This window comes from Meleagris gallopavo, chromosome 15 (assembly GCF_000146605.3).
Source record: "Meleagris gallopavo isolate NT-WF06-2002-E0010 breed Aviagen turkey brand Nicholas breeding stock chromosome 15, Turkey_5.1, whole genome shotgun sequence".
NCBI lineage: Eukaryota > Metazoa > Chordata > Aves > Galliformes > Phasianidae > Meleagris > Meleagris gallopavo.
The window spans coordinates 1159380-1178784 of record NC_015025.2 but is presented as its reverse complement, the minus strand read 5'-3'; the positions used below and the strand labels follow the sequence as shown (position 1 = coordinate 1178784).

Here is a 19405-nt window from a genome sequence, read left to right as displayed (position 1 = left end):
AGTTTTCTTTTAGCCTTTTTTTTTAGCCCAATTTACCCAGTCGTTATCCTGCCTCCCCAGCACTCCAGTGCTAGTGGATGGTGGATGTGGCAACGTGTCTGATCACTTGCAGGGCACAGAGCTGCATGCGATGCGTGGGTCTGGGGAGGCAGCCAGGGACCCCCATCCATGTCATTGGAACAGGACCCTCGCTGGGGTGGAGAGAAGGAGACAAAGTGTGAGGGGCAGCACCCAGAGGAGGGCAGAGCCTGCAGAGAGGCAGGACAGGAGGGTGGGGACAGGGCTGGGGACCAGAGGGCTGGCCCGGAGGAGGGACCGGCAGTGGGAGGCACAAGCTGGGTGCTGCTGTCGCTGCAGGCTGAGCCCCCTGCCCGGAGGGGACACCTGGACATCGGCCTTGCCACCATGCCACCACCGCGCTGGAGCCGACCCTGCTGAGCCCAGAGGTGAGGGAGGGACAGCCCCGAGGGTGCAGGGGATGGGCAGGCTTGGGGACAGAGCTCTGTGGGAAGGACCCGTGCCCAGCACTAAGTGTGGGTCTACACAGATGGGAGCAGTTGTAAGGGTGGCAGCCGAGCTGTCCCCAGGGGCCACCCCAGCACCCTGCACTCAATGAGGAACTCTTGGGGCAGGGAAGCAGAGCTGCCCACAGATCCCACAGGGTGATACGGCCACAAGAAAGGGAGAAATTGCCCCATTTCAGTAGAAAGCCTGTGGGCAGAAGTGGGGACAGCCACCCCACACAGAGCATCAACCTCCACCCCCATCAACAAGCAGATTTCCAGCTACAGTGTCCCCATGCCCAGCTCCCCACGCCCTTCCCGGCCATCTCCTGTGTACTGTCCTTGTCACCACAGCCTGGTGCATGCCCCCCCCTTTTGCACCCTCACATGGGCACGCTCCCAGACAGCCATTCTTCTGCCCTGTGCTCCCCATGACACCCCTTCCCGTGGTCACACTAGTGGGCAGCGGTGCAGTACGGAGCCTGGGACAGCCGGGATGCAGCCCCCACTGAGGGGGGACAGGGGATGCGTGGGAGAGCACAGGCAGCAGGAAGGAAGCCTGCGCTGAACAATAGAGGGAAATGGAGGAACTGGAAAAAAGAGCCAGTGGCAGCACACTCAGCGCAGATGGTTTAGTGCAGAGCAGCATGATTCATGGGAAAAAGGCCCTCAGCGCCCCACGGCTGCATCCAGCAAGGGATCTGGGGATGCGGGTCCCTGGGTGGGTGGGCACGGTGCTGGGCGCTCGCCCTGTGGGTTCCATCCCCCTCGGCCTGCCTATGAGTCATGCTGACCTCTCTCATGCCCTCGCCGGCAGATTATGGTCTGGCCCTTCCGGCAGCAGAGCCCTCCCCGAGGCGGCCAGCATCAGAGCTCGTCCCCTGGGAGGGGCCCAGCTGCTGCCCCCCAGCTGCCATCAGCAGCCCCCTCCGTCCTGTCCCTGCACTCAGAGCAGCCCCCAGCCTTGGTGTTGCTCGCGTGCCGGCAAAGTGGGACGAGGAGCTCCAGGAAGGGGTGGAGGGGAGGCTTGTGGCTGGGAAGCAACAGGATGCAGTCCTGGCTTGGGGTGCTGAAGGTAAGAGGCCGAGGGGAGGGCGGTGAGCTGGGGAGATCCTGCGTGTGGCCAAGCCCCCAAATTCCCTCCTACTGCCTCCTCAGCTCTTTCCTCCCCTCCTCCACCAGATGATGGGCTGAGCACCATCACAGAGGCACCACAGGGCCATGAGCTCGCCGTGTACTCCTGACTCAGACATTGCAGACTGGCTGGCCACCATCCACCTGGAGAGATACCGGGACCTTTTCAAGCAGCATGGATTCCACCTGGCCCGAGATGTCTCTGCGCTGGACAATAAGCAACTGCAGCAGCTTGGCATCACTGCCACCGGGCACCGCAAGAGGATCCTGAACTTGGCAGAGAAGACACGGCTGCTAGGGTACCCCCATCCCCGAGCCCCCCAGATGGGTGAGGATGCTACAAAAGCAGAACCAGGAGTGGCCACTGATGCCTTTGGGATGCAGCAATGCGGTGCAATGCCCAGTCAAGCGATGCCCCCACAGAAGGACCTGGATCCTCCACTGGTGAGGCCTGTTCCCAAGCCAAGGACGGTTTTCTATCGCCCCAAGTTGGAGCAGGGCTCAGCAGCCATACCACCAGCACACAGCCCGGACAGGGACAGGACAGCTGGAGCCTTTGTGGTGCTGGAGGGCTTTGTGCCAGGGGAGAGCTCCACGGATCTGGAGACTCCACGGGCAACCATGGGCACGGGAACATCCCGGCTGGGCGCACGGGAGGAGGCACGGCTCCCCACAGTCCCAGACCATGGAGAGACAGAGGAGACACCAGAGAAGCCCTGCCTGTGTGTCCCATCTGTGCCACCACGGCTCAGACACAGGGCCCCAGTGGCCGAGCTCAGTAATGTGGGAGCAACAGGCAGACCACCCTCAGTGCCTGGGGTGGGACAGGGCAGGATGGAGATGGTATCCAATGTCATCTACGAGGGGCTCAAGTCACCGCTAGCACCTGTGGAGGACTCAGGAAGAGAGGACAGTCCCCGGGGCCAGGCTTTCACTCAGGATCCGTCCCCACAGGAGCTGACGCAGCTGGATGAGAAGCCTAAGTAAGCAGAAGCTTTCCCTTAGGAAAGACAGATTTGAGGGCTAACCACCCCCAGAACCTCATCCTTAGGGAGCATTGCCCTCCTCATGCCTTTCTCAGGGGAGGCTAGGGGGGGGAATATGCTCTATGGGGAAGCTGGGATCCACCCTAGTTTGGGGAGGGATGATGAGAGCAGCAGGGGTAGGGGTTTCCAGCATGGAATAGCGCTGGCCAGGACCTCTGGGGCTGGCTTAAGTGGGGTACAGGGTGGGAGATATTGGAGGGGATCGGGCTGGGGGAAGAGAAGTATCCCCAGGAGGTGCAGCCTCAATAGGTAGAAGAGAGCAGGCACAGCGTTGTTGCACATCCCAGGGGAGAAATCCAGGCAGACAAACGGGCATATGCAGCTTCCAGCCTCTCAATACAGAGAGAACAGGGTAAAAGCTCAGTCACAGCTACAGTAACCCCTCTCCTGTTTTCCAGCAGGGCAAGCTGGCCTGGAGGGGGTCTGCCTCCCATCCCACAGAGACCTGCCAGCAAGCCAGGTGAGAGCCCCTGGGCCACTGTGTGCAGTAGGGACCCCAGGGTGCGCCCAGAGGGAGGATGGTCCTGGGGGGAGAGTGAACTCAGAGCACGGCCCCATGCAGGATTGGGTTGCCATCTCTGCCACATGAGGTGCCCTGACTGGATGGGTTGTGCTGTGGGGTTCACTCTGGGGGGGTTCCCCAAGTGTCGGCAGGTCATTATTCTTTTCCAGCACCACTGATGGCCTTTTCTCCCCATGTCCCTGCCTGCAGAGCTCAGTGAGCCACCCATCAGCCCATACAGTGAGACCACCTTTGTGAACACAGTCCCAGCCCGGGAGCAGAAGGTGAGAGTGCCCCATGGGGCCAGAATCTATCCCCTGGCATAACCAGCGGCCGCTCTGTATCCCCCATCTCCTGAGAGCCAGCGAGCTGCAGCTGGTGGAACTGTGGCACCGGCTGAAGTGTGACTATTGTCTCCTCCCAGGGCACAGATTGTCCCTTCTGGGCAGGGCTATGAAGCAGTGACTGAGCCAGAACTGAAGCGAGAAACACAAAGGTAGGCAAGGGAATGATGAGGGTGCATAGGTGACCTTAAAAATGCTTTCAAAATGCACTTTCCATGAGTCCTGATAGCATCTCAGAAAGAGGAAGGAAAGTTGCTCTTCCCATTTCAGGCGGGGAGGGTTCCTTTTCCTGTGTCGCTTGCAGAGAAGGGAGCTGAGTTTGTGGCTCTTCTTGTGGCTGCTGTGTCTTCATGCTTCTGGTGCCAGTGCCTGGCCTGATCCAGGGGGATGGTCAGCCCAGGTGGCACAGCTACATGTGCCACAGGTAGGGGACTGCAGATACCTGGGAACAGGAGTTCTGTGGCTGGGAAGGAGCTGCAGTCTCTGATGCTGCAATGCAGAGCAGGGCCAAGTGCTGTTTGCAGTCTCCATTTGGGGCTTGCAGGGATCTGGAATCCTGAGCATCCCGAGGGCATGGGCAGGGTGCCTACAGCACTGACAATGCCTCCCAGGAGTATTTGCAGCATGGGTCAGAATGGTATGGTGTCAGAAGCAACCTTCACAAGATTTTCCTCTTACTGGGGCTCACGTAGTTGAAGAGACAAAAAAACCTCTGCAGACTTTCTGGGTTCTGCTCCTGGACCAAATGGGACAGGTGTTCCCATGCTTTTCTCCTGAGATACCCACCCTAAACACTTCTCCCCGTGCCTTAAGGCTCCTTCCCTGCAGGACGTGAAATCCCAGGCATGATGTGACCCTGCCAGCTACCAGGTGCCCACCAGCAGGCTGATTGCCTGCCCTATAGCCCCACCTGAAACAAGTAGATCCACCTACAGCTCCTCGTCTTTCCTCCATTACCAATCCTTCATCTTCCACCGACTCTGCCATGTGAGCAGCAACAGTCTGAGGCTGTCCTGCTCAGTGCATCTCAGCTGTCACCCTCCAGGCTTTGCAAACCTAGAAATTCCTCCTGTAGATCCTTCTACTGGCTCTGTCTCATGATCCCTGCTCCTGAGACTGAAGCTGTGGTGGCTGGAAGGTGCCTCTCTGCCCTCCTCATGCCACTTACGACCTCCAAATCATCCTCCATGGAGCGATGTAGACCCTCAGGCAGAAGTTGTGCCAGGGTTGGGAACATCCTTGCTGCTTTTCCTGGAGCCTGGTCTTTGTCCTGTAGTCAGGCCCCAATGCTGAGGTGTCCCTGCTGCCATGGGCCTCTTCCTGCCCATCACCATCACGCCTGGGCAGCTCCCATGTGACTACCTGACATTTTCCAGTCTGTTTCCTTTCTGGGGAAAGAAAAGCGCCTGGCTGACAGGACTGAGGGAAGGGGCAGGCTTAATGGTTTATTTTTGTAATTTCCTTTCATTGTTATGGCTGGATAGGCTCACCAGGCCCTCTCTAACTACAGCTTCCCAAGAAAACGAGGCTGATGCAGGAGCTCCACCTGCCCAGCATTCTGTCCTTCCTTTGGAACTAGATGATCTTTAAGGTACCTTCTAACCCAATCCATTATATGACTCTGATTTCCAAAAGCTTTGCAAAGCATTTCAGCTGGACATGAGGAGGACCAATGGAGCTTCCAGTGCCAAGATCTTGGTGACCACGAAGCCCTCATCCCATCCCACTCATGGAGATGCAAAGACCCAACCAGATCTGTACCCCAAGGAGCCGTACCCCATGATGAGGCCAGAAGCAATGTGGAACATCTCCTGATTTTCTCACGGCCCCATTCCTTGCAGGACAAGCAGTGAATACAGCAGCGAGGGGAGGAGTGAGGATGAGGAGACACGGACGAGGCTCATCGAACGCATTGCCCAGAACGACACAGAGGGATACTCCACCGTGGATGCTCCGCGGGCCAAGGGCACCCCATTCAGCCTGCCGCCCCACCTCTATCCTGACGAGGTCCTAGACGACTTGACCATCTCTCCTTATGCAAGCTACACCTCATTGTCTGAGCCCCGGCCCGCCATGCTCAGCGGTTGGTTGGACAAGCTGTCCCCACAAGGGTATGTGCTCAACATGGGTAGTGACAGGTCCCCATTGTTAAAGCCTCCTTGGGCAAGGCTCACTTCCGGGACTCCCAGAACCATCCCGACCTTCTTGGGTCTTTGTGTTGGAAGGATTCCTGTGCATCGTCCTGGGGTCTGTGCAGATGTGGGGCCTGTGTGCAGCTGTGGGGCACTTGAAGGACCATCTGTCTCCTAACAGCATGTTTCTCTGCCTTGCCAACAGGAACTATGTCTTCCAGAGGCGCTATGTCCGCTTTGATGGGAAGAACCTGATGTACTTCAGCAGTGAGAAGGTGAGAGTGGGTGGAATGTGGGTAGGAGAGAGGCTGTGCTGTGCCATCTGAGCAGGAAAAGCTGCGAGTGCTGGGGATGTTCAGCCTGGAGAAGGCTCAGGTGGATCTCATCCATTTGCACAAGTACCTGAAGGGAGAATGCAAAGAGAAGAGAGCCAGGCTCTGCCCAGTGGTGCCCACTGCCAGGACAAGAGCCAATGGGAACAAATTGGATCTCTAAGCATCAGGAAGCACTTCTGTGATGTGCGGGTGATGGACACTGGCAGTGGGATGCAGAGAGGTTTTGAGGACTCCATCTTTGGAATCTCCATCCTTGGAGACACCATATCCTTAGAGATATACAAAAGCAGCCTAGAGGTGGTCCTGGGCACCCTGTTCTGTCTGGTTCTGTTTGAGCAAGGGTGGGACCAGATGGTCCCAAGGGTCCCTGCCAACCTCAACCAATCTGTCACTCTGTGACACCATGTGATCTGCCATGCCCTCTTGTCCCCCCTTATGTGATGATCCAGCACAACTCCAGCATCACCACGGCGGAATCACTATGTCTCTGTGCCCAGGGTTCAGCCTGACACCATGTCAGTAGAACACAAAGAGAGAGGGACCATGCATTGCCTTGGACTAGCTGCTATCACAGAAGGCTTGCAGCCAGCCTTGCCCTGTCCCTTACTGAGACTTTGAAACCAGTATGCCCAGTGAGGCAGATGCAGGGGTAATAGGGCGTAGGGATGCCCTGCAGGAAGGGGAAAGAGGGATGATTGCATCTGCTGCTCCTTCCAGGAGCCCTACCCCAAGGGTGTGATCCCATTGTCCGTCATTGAGATGGTTCGCTCCACCAAGGACAACAAGTTCCAGGTCGTCACCAGCCACCGGATCTTTGTCTTCCGTGCTGAGAATGAGAGTGAGTGAAAACCCAAGCTGGGAACAGTCAGTTCCCAAGAAACGCCTCCCTCCCATTGTCCTGCAGCTCCCACCCTGTCCCCACGCTGGCTGAGACAAGTGAGGGACACCTATCCCCGCCATGCTCTGGCCATGCTGGGGTGAAGGGATGAGCTCAGCCCCACTCCTCCAGCCCTGCTCTCCCCACAGCCCAGAGGAATGAGTGGTGTTCCACACTGCAGCAGAAGGTGACAGATCAGCACCTGGTGGGCACTCGGCCGCGGCCCCCCAACACAGCTCACTGCCAGAAGTCGGGCACCCTGGAGCTGAAGGGACAGAAGTCCAAAGTGTTTGCAGTCCTCAGCCTACCTGAGATGTGGCTGTACAAGAGCGAGCAGGTTGGTGGCAACTACAGAAACCCCCACATCCTGTACACTGAAGTGTCTTAGCACCCTGTTGTTGTTTTCTTCTGGCTGCATCATTTCCAGTTTGCACAGTGTGCACTAAACTGCAGCAAGTAGTTTTTGCTCAAACTGCTACCTGCTCTACCAGTACGCCAGACTCAGCAAGGCCTTTAATTTTAAGATTAACATATTTGCAAGATGCTTTAATCCAGACCAGATGGGATGGAAAGAAAGGTCCCAGGTCTTGGTGGTCTGGAGTGCTGGGGACAGGGTGCAGAGCCAGAACGGCATTGCTCTGATTTGCAGTTCTTTAAAATGGGCATTGGCATCTGTATGATTGAGATGCGTGGCTCCACCATCCGTGAAGCCAAGAATCGCACCTTCGAGCTCATCACCCCCTCCAAGATATTCAGGTAACAGTGGCATGGGGATGGGAGTGGGGATGGGGATGAGAGTGGGAGTGGGGATGGGGATGGAGATAGGGATGGGAAGGGGAAGGGGAATGGGAACAGGGATTGGAATGGGAACAGGAATGGGGACGGGGATGGTAGTAGGGATGGGGATGGGAATGGGAGCAGGGTTGGGAATGAGGATGGGAATTGCTCAGGGAGCAGCTGGCAGCTGGAGCAGGATGTATGAGTGTTGGTTGCTGGTGCTGCAGCTTTGTGGCGGAGTCAGAGCGGGAGAAGCGGGAGTGGATGGAGGCCCTGCAGGAGGCCATAGCTGAGACGCTCTATGACTATGAGGTGGCAGAGAAGATCTGGTCCAACAAAGCCAACAGATACTGTGCGGACTGCTGGGCTCAGAGCCCAGACTGGGCATCCATCAACCTCTGCGTGGTCATCTGCAAGCAATGCGCAGGCCGGTGCTTCTCCCCAGTGGTGGGCAGGGTGTGATCAAGGCCATGGGTGCTCACTTGTCTGCTCCCCACAGGGCAGCATCGCAGTCTGGGCTCCAACATTTCCAAGGTGCAAAGCCTGAAGCTCGACACCAGTGTCTGGTCCAATGAAATCGTGCAGGTAGAGGTACTCAGGGCTTCTGTGGGCAGTGCAGCAGCCGCATGAGCTCCACTGTGATGCAGGGATGCTGGGTATCCTGCTCTGCCTGCTGCTGATTGCAGGGCTCTCCCACAGCTCTTCATTGTGCTGGGTAATGACCGAGCCAACAGATTTTGGGCCGCTCGCATCCCTGCCTCAGAGGTCCTCCACCCAGATGCCAGCACTGAGCAGAGACGGGACTTCATCTCCCGCAAGTACCGGGATGGGAGGTACCGCCTGCCTCATCCACACTATGCCTCCCAAGAGGATGTACTCCAGGTAGGGGCCACATCAGGGTGTGTGCGGGATACAAGGGTGCTGGGAATGACAGGAATGATTCTGGAACTCAGACTGATGTGTCAACACATTCTGCTTGTATGATGTGACTGTAACCCTATGCTCGGCTTGTGATCCTTGAAGTGGGATGGGCTTTCCATCAGTCAGGATGTGGTCCTTACTGATGTATGTCTCATCCCAGGCACTGTGCACTGCAGTGGCAGGACCAGGTTTGCTCAAGACCATCCTGCAGTTCTTCTCTGCTGCGGAGGCTGGGCTGGCAGCTGACCCCAAAGCCCATGAGGTAGCCCCAGTAGCTGAGCCATGGTTGGACCTGGAAAGCAAAAGGAACCATGCAGGTAACTCAGTCCTTTTCAGTTTGTGATAGGCATTTTCCTTCTTGCTACTGCCCAAGTATCCCAGAGCTCAAGACAGCCAGGGCACCAGGTGACAACCCCACTGCATCTCTCTTCTGGAATGAGGCAGGCTTCTGGATCCCCTTTTTTGGGGATTCCCTCATGCCTGGACCACTCCTTTGCCTATACCTACACTAGCAAGGGACTCACTGCCCCCTGGTACCCACATTTTGGGGAGTGCCCACTCGATGCCATTCCTCACAGGGGTACCAGGTCCGGAGGGAGTATACAATGAGATCACACAGCCGGTGGCATACAGTGGGTACCTGCACCGATCCATGGCCCACCCCCGCCTCCCAGGTGCCAAGAAGAGCAGAGAGGGTAAGTGCAGGAAATGTGGAAAAATGGGGAGTGTGTCTGAAAGTGTGTGGTTCCCACTCCAATACCACTTACTCCTTCCTCCCACAGACTTCCAGCGTGTCTGGTGCTCATTGGAGAGAGCCCTGCTCATCTTTGAGACGGAGAAATGCACTGAGCCCCTGAGCCACATCCAGAGTGGGGATCTGCTCTCCCTGGGTGTGAGCAGAGCCCAGCCCCTCTCCAGCCCTGGTCCCACTGAAAGGTACATCCAGGTTGTCCCCGTTCTAGCGTGGGTGGACCTGCAAGCCTGGAGAGCCCGTGGGCATGCAGGAGACAGGGATAGGCATCACTCTGTGCTCGGTGTCTGGACACATAAAGAGCAGGGTGGGAACAGCCCTGACAGGTGGGTTCATCCCCTGCAGGTTTCACTTCACCCTTGAGCTTTTCCTCACTGGGGAAAAAGTGCAGCAGCTGGGAGCTGACAGTGCTGATACACTGCAGGCATGGGCCAGTGCCATTGGAAAGGTGAGCTGGGCTCTGTCCGTGCTACTGTCCCCATCCTTGTGCAGGCTGAGCCCTGCCTTTGCCATCTCACCTCTTGCTTCATCTCACAGTGGTTCACTCCTGTGAGCTGTCACTGCCTGCTGGGCTACGAGTTCCAGCGTGTGGGCCAGCTGCGTTACAAGTGCATGCTCAATCCCGAGCGCTGGCAGCGAGCCTTCTTCATCCTGCAGAAAGCCCACCTCTTCATCTGTCCTGCCGAGGAGGATGGGGCTGAGGACAGCATCAACCTGCGGCGGCTGCAGGAGCTCAGTGAGTGCCCAAGCTGAGTGCATGGTGGTGGATGTGCCTGGCTCTGAGCTCATTTTTGCCCCACACAGGTCTGGTGCCCCCTGCAGAAACACCAGAGAAGAAGGAGATGCTGGTGTTGGTGGAGATGGGGAGGTGAGAGTTGAGCATGGGAAGGGTGGAGAAGGTGCTGGGGTGAAGGTACTGGTGTGTGCATAGAGGATGATCCTGAATCCACTGTGGAGATGCTGGCGGGGTGGCATGGCTGTGGCCAAGGAGCTTTCAGAGGTTGTTCTAGCTTGGGATCCCTTGGGGGTGGGTGTTCATTGGTCCAGCTTGGTGGATGGGGCAGGAGGGGACAACCCACATCCCTGGAGAGACCTTGATTCCCAACTCACCACCCTTGTTGTTCTCAGGACATTTTACCTGCAGGGCCTGTCGCGGGCAGACACAGCAGCCTGGTATGCTGACATCCAGGCATCAGCAGGGGGCCGGGGCAACGCGCTGCGGGACCAGCAGCTGAGCCGTGGGGACATCCCCATCATTGTGGACAGCTGCATTGCCTTCATCACGCAGTACGGTGAGAGTGGGACCGTGCCCAGCACCCATGGTGTGACTGAATGCATCTGGATAGGAAGCATCACCCACCTTACACCCTCCCTGGTGGGGACCCCCTGAGCAGCATCAGGCCTCGTGACCCTGCATCCCTTCCCCAGGACTGCGCCATGAGGGGATTTACCGCAAGAACGGAGCCAAGTCTCGGATCAAGGTACTGATGGAGGAGTTTCGACGGGACGCTCGCAATGTCAAGCTGCGCATCAGCGATAACTTCATTGAAGATGTCACTGATGTGCTGAAGAGGTTCTTCCGTGAGCTGGAGGACCCAGTCTTCACCCTGGAGTTGCACCCACAGTGGAAGGAGGCTGCAGGTACATCCCTCATCCCATCCATTTGCCCAAAATGGGGTCCCATTGGCATGTCAGCTCTGAGGGCCATCAAACACAAGGATGGTGGAACAGGCTGCCTGAAGTAGCTTTGGATGCAGCATCCTTGGAGGTGTTTAAAGCCAGCTTGGATGGGGCTCTAGGTAGCTTGATCTGGTCCACGGCAGGGGGATTGGAACTAGATGATCTTTAAGGGCCCTTCTAACCTAAGCTATGTGATATGATTCTACTGTCCACCATTTCTCCTCCCTCCAGCAATCTCCTCCAAGCCCCAGCGCCTGGAGCGGTACAAGGAGCTCATCCATCGCCTGCCTCGCCTCAACCGCAAGACCCTGGCTGCGCTGATTGGGCATCTCTATCGGTCAGCCACCTCCCCATGGGTCCCCCAGTTTGATGACGTCCCCCAGGCCAGCCTGCAGGGTGGAATTTCCCAGAGAATGCTGGCTTCCGTCCTTGTGAACCAGGCAGAGCCCAGTGCCCCATGCCAGTGGGGGGAAATGATGAGCATGCGTGACAGCTCAAATATTCCCAAAGTTGTCCTACAGCAGTAGAGAAGTTTGAGAGTGGGGAACACCCCCTTGTAAGATGTCAGTTTCACCGAGGGCATTAAAAAAAAAAACTGGAAAGAAACAAATTTCCATCCCTGACTCAGAGCACTGTGTGATTGCAGCCTGAAGTCCTGGAAACAGGAACTTCGTGCCTAACATATAGGGAGCTGAGAAGAAAGGGGATCGTTTTCAGGTGGAAGTGGGCAGCTGGGGCTGGCACACCTTCAGACCTGGCCAGCCCCTCACCCTCATGCTTCCTTCCCCAGTGTGCAGAAGTGTGCAGACCTCAACCAGATGAGCACCAAGAACCTGTCGCTGCTCTTCGCACCCAGCCTCTTCCAGACTGATGGCAAAGGCGAGCATGAGGTGAAGGTGATGGAAGACCTTATTGACAACTACGTCACCATCTTCAACGTGAGCTGTCTTTGTCCCCTTGCCTCCACCCCTGTTGGCCCCCCGTTCCTCACTCTGCATCACCCATCCTGGCCCTGCCCCCACCCACAGCCTCCTTCATGTTGATGCCATGCATCTCCTCTCTTTTCCTGGCAGATCGATGAGGACCAGGTGTCCCAGATGGAGCTGGAGAACAGTCTGATCACCACCTGGAAGGATACCCAGGTACCTGGGGCGTACTTGCTCTCCCCACATCAGGGGCCCAGGCTGGTGGGAAAGATAGGAACCATCAGCTCTCTGTGCACTCTGAGTCCCAACTATCCCAAATGTCCCCACACTGAGGCGAAACATTTGCAGAAGGGACCTTCTCTCCCTTCTCTACCCTTCTGTCACCTTGAGGCTTAAGCCCAAATCCCATTCCCCAATATCCCTGGGGACAGGAGATGTGCAAAGTGCCCATGCCATCACCACGCCAAGGCACCAATGCCATCCTTCTCCCACAGCTCTCACAGGCTGGGGACCTCATCATTGAGGTTTACCTGGAACAGAAGCTGCCCGACTGCTGTGTGACCCTGAAGGTGAGTCCCAAAGGACAGAGACATCAAGGAAGGGCAGTGGGACATGGGTTCTTGGCACAGCATTTCCCCAGGTCCCATTCTGCCACCACCTGCTTGATCTTCCTATGTGCCCGGCCCCAGGTGTCCCCCACGATGACAGCAGAGGAGCTCACCAACCAGGTGCTGGAGATGCGCAATGTGGCAGCTAGTCTGGACATCTGGCTGACCTTCGAGGTGCTGGAGAATGGGGAGCTGGGTAAGAACCACGGGTATAGTGTGATGGGATGCTCTGGGGGAATTTGCTGCCAGGAGCAGGGAGGATGGTGGCTGGAATAGGGAAAGGACATAACAGTGACGGTGTCCCTGCGTTCCCAGAGCGGCCTCTGCACCCCAAGGAGAAGGTTCTGGAGCAGGCGTTGCAGTGGTGCAAGCTGCCAGAGCCCAGTGCTGCATACCTACTGGTGAGGAAGGTCCCCATCGGCGAGGGCAGCTGCCTCTTCACAGGTGTGGTGACAATGGATGGGCCTATCACCCATGGGTGGCTCCAGCCAGGACTCACAGTGGAACTTCCCCTGATATCCCCAGCCCCTTGACCCACATCTCTTACACTGGGCAGGTGCCAAGCGTGAGACCCCCAAGTGTGGGCTGCTGAAATGCCGTGAGGAGCCACCCAAGCTGCTGGGGAATAAGTTCTATGAGCGCTACTTTGTCATCCGCGACCGGCAGCTGCTGCTGCTCAAGGAGAAGAGGGTATGGAGGGGACACGATGGGGACAGGGACGTGGGGAGGGGGACCCTAGGGACTGTGGTGGCACTAGGATGGCCACAAGGGTCAGCTGGACTCTCTGTCCCCAGAGTGCTAAGCCGGAACGTGAGTGGCCGCTGGACGTAGCCAAGGTTTACATGGGCATTAGGAAGAAGCTGAAGCCACCAGCACCGTAAGTGGGAGTATCCTGGCTGTGGAGCACACAGACCCTGTCACAGTGCTGCACTGGGTGGTTCTGCCGCACTGCCTGACTTTTTCTTTCCCCAGGTGGGGCTTCACGCTGAGCATGGACAAGCAGCAGCTGTGAGTATCTGTCCCAGTCCTGCAGGGCTGGGTGCCCCTGGGTTTAGTGGGATCAGGGTCCTAGGGTCTTGGCTGAGCTGGTGGCTGGCTGGGGTACCCAAGGGTCAAAGAGGTGGGTCCTTGTGCTGCCTGGACACATGGTGGGGATTAGGCTTTGGGGGAAATCCACCTCTGAGCCCCCACGAATCTCCTAGCACTGGGCTTTAATGCACGCCATTAACAGGTCTGTGCCACCTGCAGGCTGCACCACCCTCCACTATTTGCCCCACCACTGCTTCATCCCCATGCAGCCCAAACCAGGGTGCTCCAGGATTCTGAGCACAGTTGCTTCCCAGGATTTGGTGTAGCTGTTGCCCCACACCAAAGCTGTTATTTGGACATACAGGGAGTTTGGAGGCTGTTCCCAGGGATGCCCACCGAGGAGAGTTGTGCTGGCAGCCCTGGGTTTGCTGGCAAGGTGACAGGGGGACCTGGACCCTGCTGTCCCAGCTGCCTACAGCTCTCATCTGGCTCCCCTGCAGATACCTGGTGTGCACGGGGCAGGCAGAGCTGTGGGACTGGATCACCAGCATCCTCAAGACTCAGGTGAGTGCAGGCAAGGCTGGGTGGGCAGGGGGCCAGCAGGACGGCCAGGTGTGACCTGTACTCCTGGCATGCAGCATGATGACCTACGCCCCGTCATCCTGCGTCGCCGCTCCTCCTCTGACCTCGCCAAGCAGAAATTCGGCACCATGCCACTGGTGCCCCTGCACGGGGACAGCACTGATGCCACCATGCTCTCTGCCAACCAGACCCTGGTAAGAGCCTGGCACCGGTGTTCCTGAACCCACCCATGTCACTGTGCCCACCCAAACAGGAGCTCTGGGTGTGTGTCCCTATGTGTGTGTGCTACATGCTGCGCTCATGTCCGCTGTCCCCATGCCTGTTTAGGCAGGTGTCCCCACATCCCTGCCACCAAGTGCTTATCTCTGCCTGTCTCCTCTGTTTCTAGCGCCGTCTGCACACACGAAGGACTTTGTCCATGTTTTTTGTAAGTACCCACGTGCATGGGGTGTGTTCATGCTCGCTTTGCACCGTGCATAATAGCTCCAGGAGATGCATCTGTGCTGCTCTGCACACACTGCATCCACTGTCCTACGTGTCCTGTGCACGGTCCTGTTGTGCATGCCCAAAAGCAAAGAGGTCCAGCCCAGTTCCCAGCACCTCCCAGAGGGGCTGAGCTTAAGAAATGCAAGGCAGCAAGTTTTGGTGCTGCTTTCCATCAGGTTGTTTCTATATGCGCCTGGTCTTCGTGCATTGTGCATGGCCCTCCATCCCAACACTGTCAAGGGCTATGGAAACAGTGCCATTGCTTGGTGGCATGGATCTGATCCCAAATGAGCCCCAAGTGGCTCCACTGGCCAAAAGGGCAGCATGAGCATGTCCAGAGACCCAGAGCAGCATGTGTGCCCTGTGTAGGAGCATCAGCCCCACAGCAAGGAGCCCAGCTCCCCAGGCAGCACCCTCGTGCCGGGCACTGTCTCACTCTATCCCTGTGTCCCCAGCCCATGAAGGTGCATCAAGACTCCCTGGAGGAGCAGCAAGAGAAGGAGATGGACACCGAGCCTGTATACGAGGAGGTGGGCAACTTTCCTGAGCTGGCCACGCTGGAGCTGCAGCGGGGGCTGCTGGCAGACCCCTCGCCTGTACCCGCCATGGACAGATCCCAGAAGCCATCCTCATCCCCTGAGCAGCCCCCAGCCCCTGTGCTGCGCTCCTCTCTGCCCCCCAGCCCAGCACAGAGGCTGCCAGATCCCTCCATCACCAAGGCTGTGTCCCTCGAACGGGGCTTGAACCTGGAGTGTGACAAAGCTCCATCCTATGGGCTCAGAGCCACCCTGACTGCCTCTCTGGAGAGGAATCTGGAGCCACCCACAGTGCTGGCGAGGGACCAGGAGCAGACAGCCATGTTGGGGCACAGCTCCAGCCCCGAGACCTCCATCAGCACCAAGAAGAGGAGTGCACAGCCATCCTCACCCATCAGCGACAAACTCATCCAGGAGCTCAGCAGCATCATCCTCAAGAAGAGTGACAGCCAGACACAAGGGACAGGGACAGGGTCAGGCCAGCCAGTGACATGAACTGGAGTGGCCACCGACCTGGGGGTCAAGTCACATCTGGTGGCAGCAGTGACAGTGTCACAGAGTGGGCACACTCCTCCTGGCCTCACCCCGGGGCTGGGCTGTGAGCAGGGACAGACAGACGGGGACCACGCATGTCTGCATGCGTGGGCAGCACATCAGCCACCGCTGCTGGTCTCAGCGCCGAGGGAAGTGAGTCAAAAGGGAGTAAAGCAGAACTGCAGTGCTCCGAGCATGGGCTGAGGACACGTAATGTCAAAGACATAGGGTACACAGGGTGAAGCTATCACTCTGCAATCAGCACTCTGAGCTCTGCCCAGCATCCCCTTCCCAGCCCCAGTTCCATTGGGCAAGGCACCCATTTGCCCCCGCTATCCCTTCTTGCAAACATCGCGGTGTATTTTGGGTGGTCCCCAGCAGCAGAGCTGGCCATGTGTGCGCAGCGCGTGGTCCTGGCGATGGAGGTTGGCTCCTGCTTATCTGGGGTGTTTACACCTTCTCGTTCCAGCAACAGGGAGAAATAAAGGTTTATTTGAATTCTAAGGGGTTCGGTAACTGCAAGGTGTGTGAGGGAGGCACCAGGCAGGGATGGAGGTGGCAGAGACAGGGATGGGACTGCAATAGGAGCAATAGGAGGATAACAGAGGCCTTGGAGAAGTGACTCTGTCCCTTATGGAGCTGTTCTCAACAGCATAGGGTCAGCTGGGGGTAACCCTGGGCTGGAACTGCAAAAGGGTCTTCTCCACATGGAGAACATGGCACAGCGTCCCCAGCCCTGCCTACAGCTGGCTCTGCTCACTGGACCGCAGGGGCAAGGCTGTCTTCTTCCATTCCCCCTTTGTCCCCAGCCCCCAGAGGCAGCAGCCAGCCTCCCATATCCAGCCCCGAAAATCCTTGGAGATGTAGAAATAGAGGAAGGGATCGAAGCAGTTGTTAAAAGCACTGAAAGCCAAGGCCAGGGCATACCAGCTGTAAGTGATGTTGTTGCAGCCCGTGTCCTGTTGCAGGTAGTGCATGAAGAGCAGCACGTTGCTGGGGGTGAAGCAGAGGAGGAAGGCCAGCAGGACCACAGCCAGGACACGCACCACGTGCCCATAGCTCTCCTGCTTGGCCAGCAGCCGAGCCAAGATGCAGCCATGGGAGATGATCATGAGCACAAAGGGCACGCCGAAACCCAGCCCCACCAGGCAGAGGAAATAGTGCCGGAAAAAATTGTCTTTCCCTTGGACATCGTGGCACGTCGTGATGTTCAGCTTCGAGATGTGCTCTGTCTGTGGGTAGAACAGCAGCGGGCTCACACCCAACACCACCAGCAGCCAGATGGCCACGCAGACGCCTGCCCTGCCCCACGTCTCTGTAGAGCCCTTCCAGAGGAACGGGTGGGCCACAGAGACATAGCGTTCCACGCCAATGCAGGTGAGGAAGAGGATGGAGGTGTACATGTTCCCATAGAAAAGGGCCACCATGGTGCGGCAGAGGTAGTCCCCAAAGAGCCAGTGGTTGCCCAGGAGGTGGTAGGAGATCTTGAAGGGCAGCAGAAGGATGAAGAGGAGATCAGCAGCGGCCAGGTTGAGCAGGAAGAGGCTACTGGAGCACCTCCTGAAGTTTTTGGCCAGGACCCAGCAGGCCAGCACATTGGCAGGCAGCCCCACGAGCAGCACCACAGAGTAGAGGGTGGGGAGGAGGATGGTGGTCGTGGTGCTGTTGAGGAAGGATTCTAGAGAAGCGTCCGGGCACTCAGCTTCTTCACGGGGGTTCAGGTGCCAAAATGCCCGCCCTTTGCTGTGTGCTGCAGAGGACACGAGGAGTCAGACTGGGCTAAGAACACCACACTGACCCATGGCAGCTTTGGGGCACAGGAACCCTGAGCATCTGCTGGGATGGGACCTAGGAATGGCTGTGCCCTGGTATGGGGGACATGGGACATGGGCACCAACACCAGGACAGAGCTGGGACATGGCCACCTGTGCATGTATCCCAGAACTGAGCTGCCTCTACTCCCCGGGGCATTGCAGACCCACAGACCCTGTGCTTCTGGAGCACTGCATGCACAACTTGCCTATGGGACTACGCATGGGGACCAGGGGAAGATGTCCTTCCACAGCAGAGCCTGAGTCACCCCAAGGTGACTGCAGTACCTGAGTTGTCCCCCTGACATACAGCCACCCCCCTCCAAGCGCCAAGTTTTAGCATGCCCCACAAGGACCCCCTGCTCTGCCCCTTTGCCCTTACCCACATTCAGCCTCTGCCCACATCACCCGCGTCTCCATGCCAGGACAGCCACCAGAACACTTACCCAGGGGCAGCTGTGTGGCCAAGCCGAGCAGGAGGGTGACACCAAAGCCAGCAAAGCCAGGCGATGTCACAAGCTGGGCCATATCTGCGGGTGGCCTCTGCAAAATCCGCGTCCCCGCGAGTGTCACAGGCAGGGCTGGCCCTGCCACACGTTACCACAGCAGGACGTCCACCAGGTCCTTCCTCTTTCTCCTCTGCCTCTTGTCCATGCGCTGTCCTTGTCCACCGTGGACACTGGCAAAATGTGACATTCAAGCGTGACCATCTCACGGATGTCACTGAGACATATGAGGATGGGGCTTTCCAGCCACCCCGAGGAGGAAGCAGGTACTACGTAACGGGATGGTTTGCAAACCGCAGCTGCAAGGGCAGCAAAGATACATCTGGAGCAGACGTGCACTGGGTTCAATGGCGTTGATCGGGCTGAGGAGCCTGATTTGTCTCTATCCCCTTCCTGCCACCAAGTGCTGGGTGCTGGTTGGCTCCACTCCATGTTCTCAACTCTCTGTGTCTTCCTGAAGCAGAGGGGAGTGACAGCTTGGTGACACAGTCCCAGACAAAGCATCATGCATGGACAATGCCAAACCTTGGCCGAAGTGCCATGGAGGGACTGAGGGGACAGCGGGGAGCCCTGTGGGGGCAGAGCACGGGATGAAAGTGACAGCAGGATAAGTGAGCAATAAAGGGGGATGGGGACAGGAGGGTGTGGGGACATAGGGGACATGGGGTACTGAGGAGCGCTGTGGCACTGCACAGCACCACACACGTGTCCCCATGGCAGGCGACCCAAGCTGGCAGCTGCACACTCTTCATATGATACAGAATGGGGCTCCCAGCACTCCACAGGATCTTTGGGATCATTGCTCTGCCTGTCCCCACACAGCAGACAGCACAGTGCTCCCCATGTCCCTGTGAGCAGCAGGGTTGCAGGGCTTTCTGTGTCTTCCTGTTCCCATATCCCCCTGTTTCTATGTCACTGTGTCCCATGTCTCCCTGTCCCTCTCTTCATCTCCTGTTCCTGTGTCTTGCTGTTCTTGTGTCCCCATATCCGCCTGTCCTCCTGTCCCCTTGTCCTCATGTTTCTGTCTGCATATCTGCCCATCCCCCGTTCCTGTGTCCCCATCACCCTCCCACATCCCACATATCCCCATGCCCCCGAGTCCCTGTGTTCCCACTTCCCCCTCCTCATGTCCCACATACCCCTATGTCCACGTGGCCCCCATTCCCTTGTCCTTGCATCTCTCCGTCCCCCTATCCACATGATTCCAAGTCCCCACACCTCCACACTCCTTTCCCCTACATCCCAACATCCCCATGTCCTTCATCCTCATGTTCCCTGGGTCCCTGCATCCCCGCGTCCCATCCCAGCGGCGGATGCAGAGGACGGAGCATCAGGAAGGGCGGGGAGGGGAGGGGGCATGGCGGGGAGGGGGCGGAGCAGGACCC

The 19405-nt window shown here is 57.7% G+C and overlaps 2 protein-coding genes across 2 annotated transcripts; one reads left to right on the top strand and one right to left on the bottom strand.

Annotated features, from left to right (window-relative positions):
• Positions 1–306: 306 nt before the first annotated feature.
• ARAP3 (ArfGAP with RhoGAP domain, ankyrin repeat and PH domain 3) lies at positions 307–16207 on the top strand. Its single transcript, XM_019620290.2, has 34 exons — positions 307–446; positions 1686–2620; positions 3082–3143; positions 3396–3475; positions 3617–3681; positions 5371–5640; positions 5867–5936; positions 6714–6834; positions 7023–7210; positions 7523–7629; positions 7878–8077; positions 8150–8235; positions 8350–8532; positions 8732–8888; positions 9150–9266; positions 9354–9507; positions 9668–9770; positions 9860–10058; positions 10127–10190; positions 10451–10614; positions 10751–10963; positions 11234–11339; positions 11793–11940; positions 12076–12144; positions 12423–12497; positions 12618–12732; positions 12852–12980; positions 13093–13226; positions 13331–13413; positions 13509–13544; positions 14066–14129; positions 14204–14341; positions 14536–14574; positions 15089–16207. Exons 2-34 carry the CDS (start codon positions 1725–1727, stop codon positions 15662–15664), a joined length of 5211 nt encoding a protein of 1736 aa, XP_019475835.1. The 5' UTR covers positions 307–446; positions 1686–1724; the 3' UTR covers positions 15665–16207.
• A 51-nt stretch (positions 16208–16258) lies between these two features.
• LOC104913232 (proteinase-activated receptor 3-like) lies at positions 16259–19365 on the bottom strand. The gene is made up of 2 exons (XM_010718843.3): positions 17961–19365; positions 16259–17453 (listed from the first exon to the last, which is right to left on the bottom strand). The coding sequence occupies exons 1-2, from the start codon at positions 18040–18042 to the stop codon at positions 16444–16446; spliced, it is 1092 nt and encodes a 363-aa protein (XP_010717145.1). The 5' UTR covers positions 18043–19365; the 3' UTR covers positions 16259–16443.
• Positions 19366–19405: the final 40 nt, after the last annotated feature.